General features: G+C 46.1%; 1 protein-coding gene across 1 annotated transcript in view; it reads left to right on the plus strand.

Annotated features, from left to right (window-relative positions):
- The window catches only part of LOC124044347 (transcription factor HIVEP3-like), a 47,501-nt gene that overhangs the window by 19,035 nt on the left and 11,356 nt on the right, over positions 1–17,110 (plus strand). The window contains exons 2-3 of the mRNA XM_046364002.1: positions 2,658–7,430; positions 7,762–7,952. Coding sequence (XP_046219958.1) covers positions 3,135–7,430; positions 7,762–7,952 — 4,487 coding nt within the window. The 5' untranslated portion in view covers positions 2,658–3,134. The remainder of the gene's footprint in view (positions 1–2,657; positions 7,431–7,761; positions 7,953–17,110) is intronic.

Genomic DNA, 17,110 nt, shown 5'->3' on the forward strand with positions numbered 1-17,110 from the left:
GCAGGCCATGGAAGAACTGGAACATTTTCAGCTTCCAGCAATTGTGTACAGATCTTTGTGCGTGGGGCAGTGCATTATCATGCTGAAAAATTAGGTGATGGCTGTGGATGAATGGCACTACAATGGGCCTCAGGATCTGGTCACGGTATCTCTGTGCATTCAAATTGCCATCGATAAATTGTACGTTGCTTATGCCTACTCATACCATAACCCTACCGCCACCGTGGGGCACTGTTCACAACGTTGACATCAGCACACCGCTCGCCCACACAACGCCATACACATGGTTTGCGGTTGTGAGGCCGGTTGGACGTACTGACAAATTCTCAAAAAATATGTTGGAGGCGGCTTATGGTAGAGAAATTAACATTATATTCTCTGGCAACAGCTCTGGTGGACATTTCTGCAGTCAGCATGCCAAGTGCATGCTCCCTCAAAACTGAGACATCTGTGGCATTGTGTTGTGTGACAGAACTACATATTTTAGAGTGGCCTTTTATTGTCCCCAGCACAAGGTGCACCTGTGTCATGAGAATGCTGTCTTGATATGCCACACCTGTCAGGTGGATGGATTATCTTGGCAAAGGTGAAATGCATGCTAACAGAGATGTAAACAAATTTATGCACAGCATTTGAGAGAAATAAGATTTTGTCCGTATAGAACTTTTCTGGGATGTTTTATTTCAGGCCATGAAACATGGGACCACCACTTTACATGTTGCGTTTATAGTTTTGTTCAGTGTAGATTGAATATCAGGTAGATCAGGATGTTTACTGCTGCCTACAACAAGCATTGTATGGACAATGACCTGCTTCTCTGAGCCCAGGCATTAACTGTGAGATGCCAACACCTGACGACAGTTTTACGGCATGCAAAATGTAGACACACAATGAACACACTCCACTTGTTTGACAATTTGCACTGTTAACACTTGTTTCAGATTTAACAGAAGAATGTCATCTCTGTCTCAAAGTGTAAATGAATATCTTACTGTAGAAAGCTCTACTCTTCTACAGTAAATATACAGTGTTGGCTTCTATAATGGTTGTGTCTCCTCATGTGACTGTTTTGTCGTCTCTTAGTCCACCTCTTAGTCCACCTGCAGTACAGTATCTGTCTGACCTACATTCCATCATCCACTCTTGAAATGCACTGTAGAGGTTGGACACTGATTTGCACGTCAGAGGAACACCTAACACACTGAATGTCCATACAGATGTACTGTCCTCTCTTAAGGGCATTTGTAAAATGACTGACCAAAAAACGGTGTAGTTATTTACTCAGTTTATCACTGTGCTCAACATGTTATCAGTTGTTTTTCATTGACCAGCAGCTAGCTCCTCCTGTGGTTTTGCCCTCTTCCAGAGGAACTTTGGTGCAGGCTGCAACCAACTGGTCAGTGGCTCTGTTCGAATACCATCCTAGCATACTTCCTAGTATGAAGCAATGTATTGGGCATGCATTCTAGGTGGTACGGTTGTGTGGATATTAGAACACACCTAGTGTATGGGATGATTGGGTTGTTGCTACAGTGCAGTATGTTGGGGCAGAGAAAGTCGTGAGTTTATTTCCTCCCATATTGGATTCTGCACAGTGTCACCTTGTATATTATCCTCATGAGAAACAGAGAAGCTAAGATGACAAAGATTGTTTGTATTTGGCTGCCTGGGTTTAGACAGTTATAGTGTTGGAGCCATTTAATGTATAAAAATACAAATGTTTTAAAGAACATTATTTGGTGAAATGTGTATTACTTAATGGGCTTTCAGTGAATTGCTGTCATTAGAGAAGTCTGCTTGTTTGCCAGTGCAAAGGCGGAATAAGGAGAAATAAGAACCCAAATGTGTTATTGTAGATGGTTATTTGACTAGATGTCGGAGTATATTTTCTTCCCAGCTGAATGACGTAATCCACTCCCCAATGGGAGAGGTGTTGGTGTTATCTTATGGCGGTGTCTCGCTGCAGACTACAACATTTGCATTTGGCCTAATTCTTTTTAGCTAGTGTAAGCAGCAGGGATTTGGGAGACTTTTGGGGAGTCTGGATGAATGAAACTATTGGCTCTTCTGGGTTCATGAGTTGGGCAATCAAGAGGAAACATCAGTCTCCCTTGTCTTAGGAGTGTGATCCCTGAGAAACACATAGGAGCTTATGATTGAGCAATGTGCAATGCACACGGCTGATTGGGAACTATTCAAGGGGTTATTAGTTGCAGAATCTGAAAATGGATGCTTTGACTTGGAGTGTTTTTCTTCATAATAGTCAGGTAAATAAGATGTTAGTTGATGTAACCAGATTCCAAATCACTGTTGGTAACTAACACCTACATTTTAGGTATATGTTTTTGAATGTTTATATCATGCCAATGTCTTTTGTTGTTAACAAAGTGCAACTGAAACTGGTCGCTATGAGAAATGTGCCCATTTAATATGACCAAACTCCCAAATTTTGTTTCCAACTTGTTCATCCATCTTGAAGAAATAACAGTGATGACAACCTTGCTTTTTAGCTGTTTGGTTCCCTCCCTTCAACAGTAATGTTTTTAGATCATAGTGGGAAGAGAGAGACTGCCATCTGTCTCCATGGTGTAATTTCATTTTGTGTGTGTGTGTGTGTGTGGGTCTGTCAGTAATCTGATCTTTTCTTTTTCTTTTAGATCTTCTGGAGTGAACCAGAGGACACAGACATCCAACCAAAAGTCCTGAAAACTGCATCTGGAAACCTGAAGGCCTGACACAAGAACGGGTTAAACCCAGTATCTGAATACCTGAAAACAGGACTATCTGACAGGACTGCCTCGGAAGCTCAGAGGACAGAGTTGTTGACTCTGGGAGCCAACCGAGCTCCAGGATGGGTGGCTTCGTTGGCTCAGGATGGAAAAGTTCCCCATCACCGCATGACAAATCACAGTTGTTGCCCAGAATCCGTTAAATAAATGGCTTGACCTGAGTAAGTACTAAGTATGAGTACAGACAGCCTGAAAGCTAGTATAAGACAGATATAACTAAGGAACAAAATACTCATCATACATCAATCCCAGAGTCTGTTAAATGAATAGGCTTGACCTGTGTGGCCTGCCTCAGGCTCAGGCGGAGGGGTCCCAGGTGTCTACCTGAGGTTGTTGTTCCGTTTTATGGAGGCGTTGCACAGCCATAGCTGCTTGCCGACTGGGGAGCAGTCCGGTGTTCACGACCAGCCTCAGCCAGGAGAGTCTACTCTGCCTCTCCCAGACCCTCAGCCTCCCAAATCTCCCTCCTCCCAAAACCATGAACCGCAGACACAACAGACTCGCTCCAAACAAGGAGGCCCTCAACAACAACAACAACAACAACAGCAACACCATGGACAACACCACAAACTGCCTAATAAGCGGGAGCGCAAGCGTCTCAGACATCAGAGGCAAAGCGTTGATTCCGACACCCCTCCGGCAGAGGATGGTAAGCATGCAAAGGCAGAGGCAACACCAACCAGAGTGGCTCGGACCTCGTCTGGCGGGACCAGGGCGATTCCCTCCTCATCATCCACCTCCACCCAGTCTACAGAGGCTCCTGACACAGAGGAGAACCAGGAGGGCACCCTAAAGCAGAAACGGGAGCGTAAGCCTGGAAAACCTGGGAAATATGTGTGCTCTTACTGTGGCCGTGCCTGTGCCAAGCCCAGCGTCCTGCAGAAACACATCCGCTCCCACACCGGAGAGAGGCCCTACCCTTGTGCTCCCTGCGGATTTTCTTTCAAGACCAAGAGCAACCTCTACAAGCACCGGAAGTCCCATACCCACAGGGTGAAGGCCGGCCTCGCCTCTGGAGAGCCCAGTGCTTTAGAAGAACCGGTTCCAGAGTCAGAAGACGAAACTAGACAGCCGTTGTCTGCTGCTTCTTCCAACATGGAGAGACAAAGCAGTGTAGCCAATGAGAAGACCCATGAAGACACTGAGAGGTCTACAGAGCAGTCCAGCGGGATGGACAACTCCTACGCCGTCAAGAAGAGGCTGGCCATGCGTTTGAGCCGAGGGAAACGTGGCCCTCTAGGCTCGTCTGACTCGATCAGTTCCTCGATGGGTATGGGGAGTAGAGGCAGCACAGAGTCTGGCTATTTCTCTCGTTCTGAGAGCACTGAGCAGTCACAGGACAGCCCACCCAACGTAACCAAAAGTGCCAAAAGCTATGCAGAGATCATCCTGGGGAAATATGGCCGTCTGGGCCACCTCCAGAGGATGTCCCGGCATCAGGACCAGCAGCCTTCTGGAAGCCAGGGACAGCAAGAGAAGAGCATTCCATTCACAGTGCCCAAGAAGCAGGTCATTGACCACATCACCAACCTCATCACCATCAATGAGGCTGTTGTGGACACAAGTAAGATCGACAGCGTCAAGCCCAGGAGGTTCTCTCTGTCTAGGAGAAGTAGCACAGAGTCTAAGGTTTCTTTATCTCTGAAAGAGTCGCCTGTAGTCCACCACAGCACCAACAACCCTGGAGACACAGGTTTTAAGAGCAGTGGTTCCATCACTATGGGAGTTCCGTGTGAGAAGTTCCATCATCACCAGTCACTACACGTGGATTCAACGGCAGGCCAGACATCCACTTCCATGGCTCCTCTTCTGAGAAGCCTCTCAATGCCCTCTGCTGCTAGTTCTACTGATGCCTCCTCTGGCGCCTGTCCACGAAACCTCCGCCTTAGCCAATCTTTTGATGAACGGTCTGAAACACAGTCTCGCCACATTGGGATGCTACGACGCCAGCCTGCTATCGAACTAGGTGCTGAATTCAATAAAGAAGAACATAGTTTACACAGTAGCTCCAACACGCTCTACAATCACAATATGTCCATCGTGCCTCCTGACCATAAACAATGTCAACCAGAGCCGTACGAGTGTGAGACCTGTGGCGTTGGATGTAAGAACTGGGAAGGTTATAAGGCACACAAGAGAAGTCTGTGTATAGCACGACTTCCCCAAGAGAGTCTCGGTACAACAATATGCCAGCTGGACCGTTCACAGTTGATACACTATCCGATCAACAGACCAGGAGTTTTGGCAATGCGCAAGAGAAGGAAAGAGGAGAGTTTTGAATCTGATGATCCATCCTCTCATGTCTCCATACCCACCTTGTCCACGTTGGTGCAAGGCAGAGACAAAAGAAGCGTAGCATGCAATAGAAACTCATGGTCACGATTAGAGCAGGATTGGGGAGGGACATCGAAAGGTTTCTCAGTGATTCAACATACTAGTTCATTTGAGAAACAAGACACTTTGTTTACAGAGAGTCAAGGTAAAGAGGAGGCACATATTCAATTCCCATCTCATGAGGATGCGTCTCAAAAACAACTGCAGGAACACTCGTCCAAACCAACACCTCGCAAACTGGTGCGCCAACGCAATGTTCAGGTCCCTGAGATATTCATCACTGAAGATTCCAACACCAATGTTATTGAGTCTGTTCAGACACAGTCAGAAATGGCCTCCATAATGCCTAAACAGACCAAGAGGACAGAGGAGTTCCAGTGGCCACAGAGGAGCCTCACCCTGTCTGGCGTCCCCATCGAGAAGCTGCCCCCGAAGAAGAAACGAACTCGACTTGCCGAGGCCGCCCAGTCTTCAGGGGAGTCCATGTCCAGCTTTGACTCCATCTCCCTGCCTCACAGCCCCAGCCAGGACAGTTGCGCTTCCCACGCATCTAGCCGCTCTGCATCCTTTGAGGAGTCCACCAGACCCGGAGACATGGAGACCCTGGCTGGGATACCATTGAGGAGGTCCAGGGCGCCTAACATGTTGACCGTCCCAGGGCTGCATCATCACAAAAGGGAGATGCGGCGGTCGGCCTCAGAACAAGCACCTCACGACACACAGCAGCAGTCTGTCCTGATGGCGATGTCGGAGATGCGGAGCAAGTCCTTTGACTACAGCAGTTTGTCCCCTGAGCGCTCTTCGGCCGGCTGGAGAGACAGACGCAAATGTCTCCTCATGAGACACACTCCGGTCAGGGACCCAGAGGAGGAGGAGCAGCCTGCCAAACCTGCAGAACTGAAGCAGAACCCCAGTTCCTGCATTATTGCCAAACACACAGCACTAAAGGTGAACAACCCTTCTCACTGCAGCCCCAGTCCTGACCCTGTCAGTCCCAGCGCCTTATCTAGACAAAGCCCAGGTCCGCAACACCTTAGTTCGGCCACTGGTTCCCCTCTGTCAGGCGTTACATCCTGTAACCCTGTGCAAACTCTTTGCGGAGAGCCTCCCTCACAATGGAAACTGGATCAAAGTATTCAGTTGACTGGACATTGCTTTGAAGTTCTACCCTCTCAGAAGTCTGTAGAATCTCCTGATCCCCTCCAGAGGGTAGCCCCATCACCTCTCTGTTCGGGGAATCCTGTAATTATCTCCCTCCGTCCTGTCCACACCTACATCCACCCTGCCCAACCCCGCCCTGTCTACCCTCCCCACCCCCTCCACACCCAGTGCCCATTAGGGATTGCTAGGGCCCACTACCTTCCAATATCCACAGGCCTGAAGCTGGAGATTCCAGTCCCAACTCACCGTCATGATGGACATTCAGAGTTTGTAACACATCCTCCGCAGATCCTCCACCCTCACCCTAACATCACACTCAGCCCAGAGTTACTCCGGCCCTCCATATCACCAGCCGTAGCAGTAGTCCGGCTACAGGCAGACACCAACACCCTAGCCAGTGCCATATACACCACTCTGTCCCAAACCACAACATCTAGGTCCCAGGAACCTGTTTGTTCTGCATTAAACAGTGGCAATAGAAATACCCTAACGTCTGAACATAACAGCCACCTGGTCAAGACTCTGCCTGTAAGCATTAAGAGGTTGTCTGAGACTCTGCTACCAGTCAGCCAGTTGACTCTGCCTCCAGGCAACCACTTGGCTTTGCCGCTGCCCCCAGGCAGCCAGTTGTGGTCTGAGGAGGGCTGTAGATCTTCAGGCTCAGGAAGCTACAAGCGCATGTTATCCCCTTCAAACAGTGTCGATTTTAGCCCTGAGTCTAAACAGCAGCAGAAACGAGTGAAGGAGGAAGAAGAGGAGAGTTGTGTAGGAAACGTAATCGCAGAAACATCAACAAAAGAAGAAAAGGTTGAAATTCCAACATGTTTACAGAGAGTGTGTACTCCCATAAGTCCAGAAGGACCTTCATATCCAACCCTCCAGTCCACCACCTCTCACAGCTGGTGTTATCTGAACTACGTCAAGCCAAACCCCTCCACCTCGACTGACCAGCCCTCAGTGTACTCCTCCTGGTCTACCAGCGAGTATGACTCCAACCCTCCAGGCCTCTCCACCAAGACGGCCCTGTCCCTGTTGGACTGCAAGCAGAGGGTCAGCTACACCATCTATACCATGTCTCCCATGTCATCCACCCCGGCAGAGACCACACCAGAGCCTGCCGACATGAAGACGCCATGCCCTTCTGAGGTAAGTAGACTTTACTGGAGGCCTCCTCATAGAATGGCCAATGTGAAATAGGAAGTACTGTATGTAGTTATTTTACCTTGTCCCATACTGTACTATGTGTTGTAGTCTTTCATACTATATTTTGTTTTTAACCCAATACAGTCTTACATTTTGGCCCTACTTCTCATTTGAAGCGTGTAGGTCAATATTGTAAATTGTAATGCTACAGTATAATTTAGATAAGTACTGAAACATATAAGTTATGATGAATTCTTCCCATCCCTGTCTCCTTGGCCTGATGTTGCTGGAGCAGGGTTGGTGAATTTGCCCTACATGTCTCTCTCGAGTGTAGGTACATGCCACTCTGCCCGGCGACAGCCACCGTGTTGAGACAACAGAGCAAGAGCAGTCCGCAGAGGACAAGGAGCCAAAGAAAGAACGAGAGGAGGAGGAAGAGAAGGAAGAGAAGGAAAAAGAAGAGGAGGCCCAGTCAACCAGCAAATGTAGAGAACCTCCACCGCGAATCTGGATCTGTGAGGGAGGGTGAGTAGTCTATGACTGATTACATTTTAGAGTTGAAATAGCACTCCATAATATTACATCATTTAAAGATGCAAAGCTTCATTGGCTTTATATTCATAAAGACATTATAAACTATACTCAGCCTTACAAGTGTGTCTCTGTACAGTGCAAACCATGGTACATGTGTACTGTAAGCTACTAGTCACAGACAGTGAGGGTATTTGGTCTCCGTGTCGATTGTGTCGTGCTGGGAAGTGTTGTCGTTCCCCTCTGCAGGACATGAGGGGCTAAGGGTTGGCTGTCTGACGACACCAACAGAGCCCGTCTGTTGAGTGGCCCTAGCCAGGAAATGACCAACAACTACCCAGCTTCCTCTACTGTACCCTGTAGAGGCTCAGTTACACCCAACACAGTCAATGGTTCTGGTCATTCAGCTGTAGAGGGGAGGACTGGCTGATTTCATTCCCATTTTAGATGGGGATTGATTGAATGAATGAGAACTTACACATGAACGAAGATGCACAAAAAAATCATGTATCTACAGTTGAAGTCAGAAATGTACATACACTTTGGTTGGAGTCATTCAAACTTGTTTTTCAACCACTCCACAAATTTCTTGTCAACAAAATATAGTTTTTACTTGTCAGTTAGGACATCTACTTTGTGCATGACACAATTACATTTTACAACAATTGTTTACAGACAGATTATTTGACTTATAACTCACTGTATCACAATTCCAGTGGGTCAGAAGTTTACATACACTAAGTTGAAAGTGCCTTTAAACAGCTTGGAAAATTCCAGAAAATTATGTCATTGCTTTAGAAGCTTCTGATAGGCTAATTGACATAATTTGAGTCAATTGTGGATGTATTTCAAGGCCTACCTTCAAATTCAGTGCCTCTTTGCTTGACATCATGGGACAATCAAAGAAATCAGCCAAAAAATTGTCTGGTTCATCCTTGAGAGCAATTTCCAAACGCCTGAAGGTACCACATTCATCTGTACAAACAATAGTACGCAAGTATAAACACAATGGGACCATGCAGCCGTCATACCACTCAAGAAGGAGATGTGTTCTGTCTCCTAGAAATGAACGTACTTTGGTGCGAAAAGTGCAAATCAATCCCAGGAACAACAGCAAAGGACCATGAGAAGATGCTGGAGGAAACAGTTACAAAGTATCTATATCCACAGTAAAACGAGTCCTATATCGACATAACCTGAAAGGCCACTCAGCAAGGAAGAAGCCACTGCTCCAAAACCGCCATAAAAAGCCAGACTATGGTTTGCAACTGCACATGGGGACAAAGATCGTACTTTTTGGAGAAACGTCCTCTGGTCTGATGAAACAAAAATCACGAGGGAGGAAAATTATTAAAGCAACATCTCAAGACATCAGTTAAAGACACCAAGTTAAAGCTTGGTCTCAAATGGGTCTTCCAAATGGACAGTGACCCCAAGCTTCCAAAGTCGTGGCAAAATGGCTTAAGGACAACAAAGTCAAGGTATTGGAGTGGCCATCACAAAGCCCTGACCTCAATCCGATAGAAAATTTGTGGGCAGAACTGAAAAAGCATGTGCGAGCAAGGAGGCTTACAAACCTGACTCAGTTACACCAGCTCTGTCAGGAGGAATGGGCCAATATTCATCCAAATTATTGTGGAAGCTTGTGGAAAGCTACCCAAAATGTTTGACCGAAGACAATTTAAAGGCAATGCTACCAAATACTAATTGAGTGTATGTACACTTCTGACCCATTGGGGATGTGATGAAAGAATTAAAATCTGAAATAAATCACTGTCTACTATTATTCTGACATTTCACATTCTTAAAATGAAGTGGTGATCCTAACTGACCTAAGATAGGGAATGTTTTACTAGTATTAAATGTCAGGAATTGTGAAAAACTGAGTTTAAATGTATTAGGCCAAGGTGTATGTACACTTCCGAATTCAACTGTATTTGTAGAGAACATAAGAGGGATACTCTTCAGAGGAGAGAGAGGAAGGTATATACCTAGATGAAGAAAGTGTTGTTTGATACTAATAATGGGACTTATGTAGGATGTGTCTGATGACAGATTGAGAGCACCGTGAATGGTCCATATTCATATCCACACAGCTAGATTGAATCACACTGGGGTTATAAATCAGACATAACTGACATTTCTGAGAACACTTGGTCTCCTCTATCTTATCTGTGATTGTGCCACTGAGGTGCCATCTGTGCGTTCCTCTGCATCTTTCCGAGTACCCTTGGGAACCTGTTGTTTTTTCCATGACACCTTCTTCTCATCTGTCACAACCCAGCTAGCACATAACATTCCGAGAACCATATGTTTCTTAGAGTTTGGTCAGAGCGTGGTTGTCCTATGGCCGTGATTATCCCACAACTTTCTGGGAATGGAGCAGGACAGTTGCTTGGCTTTGGAACATTCTCAGCACATTTAAGGAATTTGAGCCCCTAAAAATCTTGGTATTTTTAGGGGCTCCCCCTAAAATTTTCTTGGTATTTCGTTAATTTAACAGAACATTTCCTAAACGTTCAAACATGTTTACATTTCATTTCAATTTTGGATATGTTCTAGGAACATTCTCCTACATTCTCCTCCTACCAGAAACGTCATCTCACTGTCAACTGCGTTTATTTTCAGCAAACTTGACGTGTAAATATGTGTATGAAGATAACAAGATTCAACAACTGAGACATAAACTGAACAAGTTCCACAGACATGTGACTAACCGAAATGGAATAATGTGTCCCTGAACAAGGGAGGGGGGGGGGGGTCAAAATCAAAAGTAACAGTCAGTATCTGGTGTGGTTGCAGCTGCATTAAGTACTACAGTGCATCTCCTCCTCACGGACTGCACCAGATTTGCCAGTTCTTGCTGTGAGATGTTACCCCACTCTTCCACCAAGGCACCTTCAAGTTCCTGGACATTTCTGGGGGGAATGGCCCTAGCCCTCACCCTCCGATCCAACAGCTCCCAGACGTGCTCAATGGGATTGAGATCTAGGCTCTTCGCTGGCCATGGCAGAACACTGACATTCCTGTCTTGCAGGAAATCACGCACAGAACGAGCAGTATGGCTGGTGGCATTGTAATGCTGGAGGGTCATGTCAGGATGAGCCTGCAGGAAGGGTACCACATAAGAAAGGAGGATGTCTTCCCTGTAATGTACAGCGTTGCGATTGTCTGCAATGACAACAAGCTCAGTCCATGATGGACCCTCCACCTCTAAATCGATCCCGCTCCAGAGTACAGGCCTCGGTTTAATGCTCATTCCTTCGACGATAAACGCGAATCTGACCATCACCCCTGGTGAGACAAAACCGCCACTCGTCAGTGAAGAGCACTTGTTACCAGTCCTGTATGATCCAGCAACGGTGGATTTGTAGGCAACGTTGTTGCCGGTGATGTCTGGTGAGGACCTGCTTTAAAACAGGCCTACAAGCTCTGTCCAGCCTCTCTCAGCCTATTGAGGACAGTCTGAGCACTGATGGAGGGATTGTGCGTTTCTGGTGTAACTCTGGCAGTTGTTGTTGCATCCTGTACCTGTCCCGCAGGAGTAATGTGCAGGTGTTGTTACACGTGGTCTGCCACTGCGAGGACGATCGGCTGTCCATCTTGTCTCCCTGTAGCGTTGTCTTAGGCATCTCACTGTACGAGCATTGCAATTTATTGCCCTGGCCACATCTGCAGTTCTCATGCATCCTTGCAGCATGCCTAAGGTATGTTCACGCAGATGAGCAGGGACCCTGGTCATCTTTCTTTTGGTGTTTTTCAGAGTCAGTAGAAAGGCCTTTTTAGTGTCCTAAGTTTTCATAACTGTGACCTTAATTGCCTACCGTCTGTAAACTGTTAGTGTCTTAACGACCGTTCCACAGGTGCATGTTCATTGATTGTTTATGGTTCATTGAACAAGTATGGGAAACAGTGTTTAAACCCTTAAAAATGAAGATCTGTAAATTTATTTGGATTTTTACTAATTATCTTTGAAAGAAAGGGATGTGTCTTTTTTTGCTGAGTTTAGTTCAGAGAAGTTAACTAACAACATTCTTCTGTGGGAATTTCAGTACTTCAGCGTAACGTCTCTTACAGGTTTCCTCGTGGTTATATTTTAAGTCTTGTTCTCAAATTGTTCCGAGAACGTTAAAGGCTTTAGTAACGTTCATAGAACTTTCTAAGAATGTTATTTAAAAACACATTCCGTCTCAGAACCAGATTCTCATAGGAGGCACAAGGGCACGTGACCCGCCAGCACTCTCCTTTTTAGTTTTTGTTTCAGATGAATTAAAACCCCCTAGAGTCTATTGATGCACCTGTGCCTCACACAGTGATGTCATTTTGATTATAAACTGTATTGCAGAGGCTACAGCTTTATCCCCTATTTCCGTCGATATAAAGTTTGTGCCTATTCCATAATAGGGGGCTTGTAAAAGCTGTGTTTTTCTACACTTGAGAGGATCCGGAATAGAAAATTCTCACAATCGCCTGTAGAACCTCAAATCGTTTGAGCTACAAACTAATACGATGAAAGATGAGACGACACGAACATGACACGGTCATTTGTGTTTCTCTACGGCATCCACAAGCTTTACTGCAGTCGTCTGAATTCTTTAACGCAGACGTCCTCATTTCTAAGAGGTTTAACCACAAAACCGATTGTCCAGAACAAACCATTTGAGCTAACTAATATACCTACAGCGGTTCTAAAATTCCCAATCAAATAGCTAAATGATACAGTTTATGACCATCCTAAAACAATTCCATATGTTAGCTATTGTGATCTAAGTGCTTAGACCTACAGGGGGTTTTTAATGACTAAACTTCATTTTAAGCCCACGTTTTATCAAATAATTATATCAGTGGTATTTTTTCTCCGTAATAAAGCCACCTAGCAATTTTATGAAGTTGGCTTTAGCTAGCTAGCTAGATAGGTTCCCAATCTCCCAACCTCATAAATAGCTACCAAGCCATTACAGGCAATCAATCAAGTTAGAGTAGCTTGTCTAGCTATTTTACACCTCAGCTCCACTATAAGCGTTGCTTTGCCATCGGCGTCGTGTTAATTTTGACGTTCTACCTCCTACACAGAGTCAGTTGTCTCTAGAGCTGAGAGGAACAGAGGGGAAGAGTGTCTTTATTCTGTTTCCACCTACTGTCCCATATTCATTGATTATGCATAAAAACAGTGCTTTCAGAAAGTATTCACACCCCTTCACTTTTCCCACATTTTGTTTGTTGTGTTAAATTGATCCGAAACCCCATAATGTCAAAATTGAATTGTTTTTCAAAATGTTTACAAATGAACTGAAAATGAAAAGCTGAAATGTCTTGAGTCAATCAGTATTCAACCCTTTTGTTATGGCCTAAATAAGTTCAGGAGTAAACATGTGCTCACACAATAAGTTGCATGGGCTCTGTATGCAATAATAATGTTTAACATGCTTTTTTAATGACTACCTCATCTCTGTACACCACGCATACAATTAACTGTAAGGTCCCTCTGTCGATCATTACATTTCAAACACAGATTCAACCACAAAGAGCAGGGAGGTTTTCCAATGCATCGCAAAGAAGGGCACCGATTGGTAGATGTGTTAAAAAAATCAGTCATTAAAGTCATTAAATATCCCTCTGAGCATGGTGAAGTTATTAATTACACTTTGGATGGTGTAATAATACACCCAGTCACATCAAAGATACAGGCGTCCTTCCTAACTCAGTTGCCGGAGAAGAAGGAAACCAATGGTTTCTTTAAGGATGCCAATGGTGACTTTAAAACAGTTAGTTTAATGTCTGTGATTGAAGAAACTGAGGATGGATCAACACCATTGTAGTTACTCCACAATTTTATACAATTGATATGCTACTATATATCAGTGTGGCAGTTGTACTGAACTCATAAGGCATAAAAGTTCTTAAATTAATAAATGTGCTTCATTCATTAAAATGACAATTGAAAAGGTCAAGAGGTATGCTTAGATAACCTATGCAGAAAAATAGACATTTGCGACAGAATTAGGCATAATGATTAGTAGGCATAATGAACACCTCCCCCATTTCATCCTAATGTACTTCGTGCCCCCTTTGAAATAATGGGTGCTTGACGTCCCTGCTCAGAATGTTAAGAAAACGTTCCTTAAAAATCACTAGAAAACTTAAGTAACGTTCAGACAATGTTCTTAACATGTTATTTAGAAATTCATACATTCCATTCTCAGCATCAGCATGATCAAAACTATCTCTATCCTCTATCTTGTTAAGTGTGTTCAGGTGTGTTGGCCATGCCCACTAATTTGCGAAACCTGATCTTAATGAGTGCTTGTTTCCTCTGTAATGGGGTCCATTTGAATAGAGTAAAATCAACAGATATGTTTCGGTAGAAAAACATGGCATGCTAGCTCCATCCTGGTGGCGCAGCAGACTCTTTCCATGGTTGGAAAAAACATGGCATGCTAGCTCCATCCTGGTGGCGCAGTAGACTCTTTCCATGGTTGGAAAAAACATGGCATGCTAGCTCCATCCTGGTGGCGCAGTAGACTCTTTCCATGGTTGGGAAAAACATGGCATGCTAGCTCCATCCTGGTGGCGCAGTAGACTCTTTCCATGGTTGGAAAAAACATGGCATGCTAGCTCCATCCTGGTGGCGCAGCAGACTCTTTCCATGGTTGGAAAAAACATGGCATGCTAGCTCCATCCTGGTGGCGCAGTAGACTCTATCCATGGTTGGAAAAAACATGGCATGCTAGCTCCATCCTGGTGGCGCAGTAGACTCTTTCCATGGTTGGAAAAAACATGGCATGCTAGCTCCATCCTGGTGGCGCAGTAGACTCTTTCCATGGTTGGAAAACATGGCATGCTAGCTCCATCCTGGTGGCGCAGTAGACTCTTTCCATGGTTGGAAAACATGGCATGCTAGCTCCATCCTGGTGGCGCAGCAGACTCTTTCCATGGTTGGAAAAAACATGGCATGCTAGCTCCATCCTGGTGGCGCAGTAGACTCTTTCCATGGTTGGAAAACATGGCATGCTAGCTCCATCCTGGTGGCGCAGTAGACTCTTTCCATGGTTGGAAAAAACATGGCATGCTAGCTCCATCCTGGTGGCGCAGTAGACTCTTTCCATGGTTGGGAAAAATATGGCATGCTAGCTCCATCCTGGTGGCGCAGTAGACTCTTTCCATGGTTGGAAAAAACATGGCATGCTAGCTCCATCCTGGTGGCGCAGTAGACTCTTTCCATGGTTGGAAAAAACATGGCATGCTAGCTCCATCCTGGTGGCGCAGAAGACTCTTTCCATGGTTGGAAAAAACATGGCATGCTAGCTCCATCCTGGTGGCGCAGCAGACTCTTTCCATGGTTGGAAAAAACATGGCATGCTAGCTCCATCCTGGTGGCGCAGTAGACTCTTTCTGTCATGCAGGTGAAAGAGGACCCAAAAGCGACTTGGCGAAAACAGAGTCTTTAATCCAGTAAAGTAAATACAATCAAAAAAAACACAACTTTCACTCGAAATGACGAGGACAAACTGGAGACTCGATCTTGAACAGCAGGTGAACAGCAGGTTGCCTCGGGAAGGCACTTGAACCAAACAGACTCAGACACCTGCTCACCACGCAGCATCTGAGGAAAACACGACACGACAGGGCGATACACAAACACAGCACGGTGAATTCTAGACAAGGAACCGACAGGGCAGAAACGAATAACAAGGAGAGAAATAGGGACTCTAATCAGGGAAAAGGATCGGGAACAGGTGTGGGAAGACTAAATGATTGATTAGGGGAATAGGAACAGCTGGGAGCAGGAACGGAACGATAGAGAGAAGAGAGAGCGGGAGAGTGAGAGAGGGAGGGGGAGAGAGAGGGATAGAAAGAGGGAAAGAACCTAATAAGACCAGCAGAGGGAAACTAATAGAAGGAGAAGAACAGGGACAAGGCATGATAATCAATGACAAAACATGACAGTACCCCCCCACTCACCGAGCGCCTCCTGGCGCACTCGAGGAGGAATCCTGGCGGCAACGGAGGAAATCATCAATGAGTGAACAGTCCAGCACGTCCCGAGACGGAACCCAACTCCTCTCCTCAGGACCGTAACCCTCCCAATCCACTAAGTATTGGTGACCCCGTCCCCGAGAACGCATGTCCATGATCTTATGTACCTTGTAAATAGGTGCGCTCTCGACAAGGACGGGAGGGGGGAGGGAAGACGAACGGGAGTGCGAAGAAAGGGCTTGACACAGGAGACATGGAAGACAGGATGGACGCGACGAAGATGTCGCGGAAGAAGCAGTCGCACAGCGACAGGATTGACGACCTGGGAGACACGGAACGGACCAATGAACCGCGGAGTCAACTTACGAGAAGCTGTCGTAAGAGGAAGGTTGCGAGTGGAAAGCCACACTCTCTGGCCGCAACAATACCTTGGACTCTTAATCCTGCGTTTATTGGCGGCTCTCACAGTCTGTGCCCTGTAACGGCAAAGTGCAGACCTCACCCTCCTCCAGGTGCGCTCACAACGTTGGACAAACGCTTGAGCGGAGGGAACGCTGGACTCGGCAAGCTGGGATGAGAACAGAGGAGGCTGGTAACCCAGACTACTCTGAAACGGAGATAACCCGGTAGCAGACGAAGGAAGCGAATTGTGAGCGTATTCTGCCCAGGGGAGCTGTTCTGCCCAAGACGCAGGGTTTCTGAAAGAAAGGCTGCGTAGTATGCGACCAATCGTCTGATTGGCCCTCTCTGCTTGACCGTTAGACTGGGGATGAAACCCGGAAGAGAGACTGACGGACGCACCAATCAAACGACAGAACTCCCTCCAAAACTGTGACGTGAATTGCGGGCCTCTGTCTGAAACGGCGTCTAACGGGAGGCCATGAATTCTGAATACATTCTCGATAATGATTTGTGCCGTCTCCTTAGCGGAAGGAAGTTTAGCGAGGGGAATGAAATGTGCCGCCTTAGAGAACCTATCGACAACCGTAAGAATCACAGTCTTCCCCGCAGACAAAGGCAGACCGGTAATGAAGTCTAGGGCGATGTGAGACCATGGTCGAGAAGGAATGGGGAGCGGTCTGAGACGACCGGCAGGAGGAGAGTTACCCGACTTAGTCTGCGCGCAGTCCGAACAAGCAGCCACGAAACGGCGCGTGTCACGCTCCTGAGTCGGC

Source organism: Oncorhynchus gorbuscha, linkage group LG09 (genome assembly GCF_021184085.1).
Source record: "Oncorhynchus gorbuscha isolate QuinsamMale2020 ecotype Even-year linkage group LG09, OgorEven_v1.0, whole genome shotgun sequence".
Classification (NCBI taxonomy): Eukaryota; Metazoa; Chordata; class Actinopteri; order Salmoniformes; family Salmonidae; genus Oncorhynchus; species Oncorhynchus gorbuscha.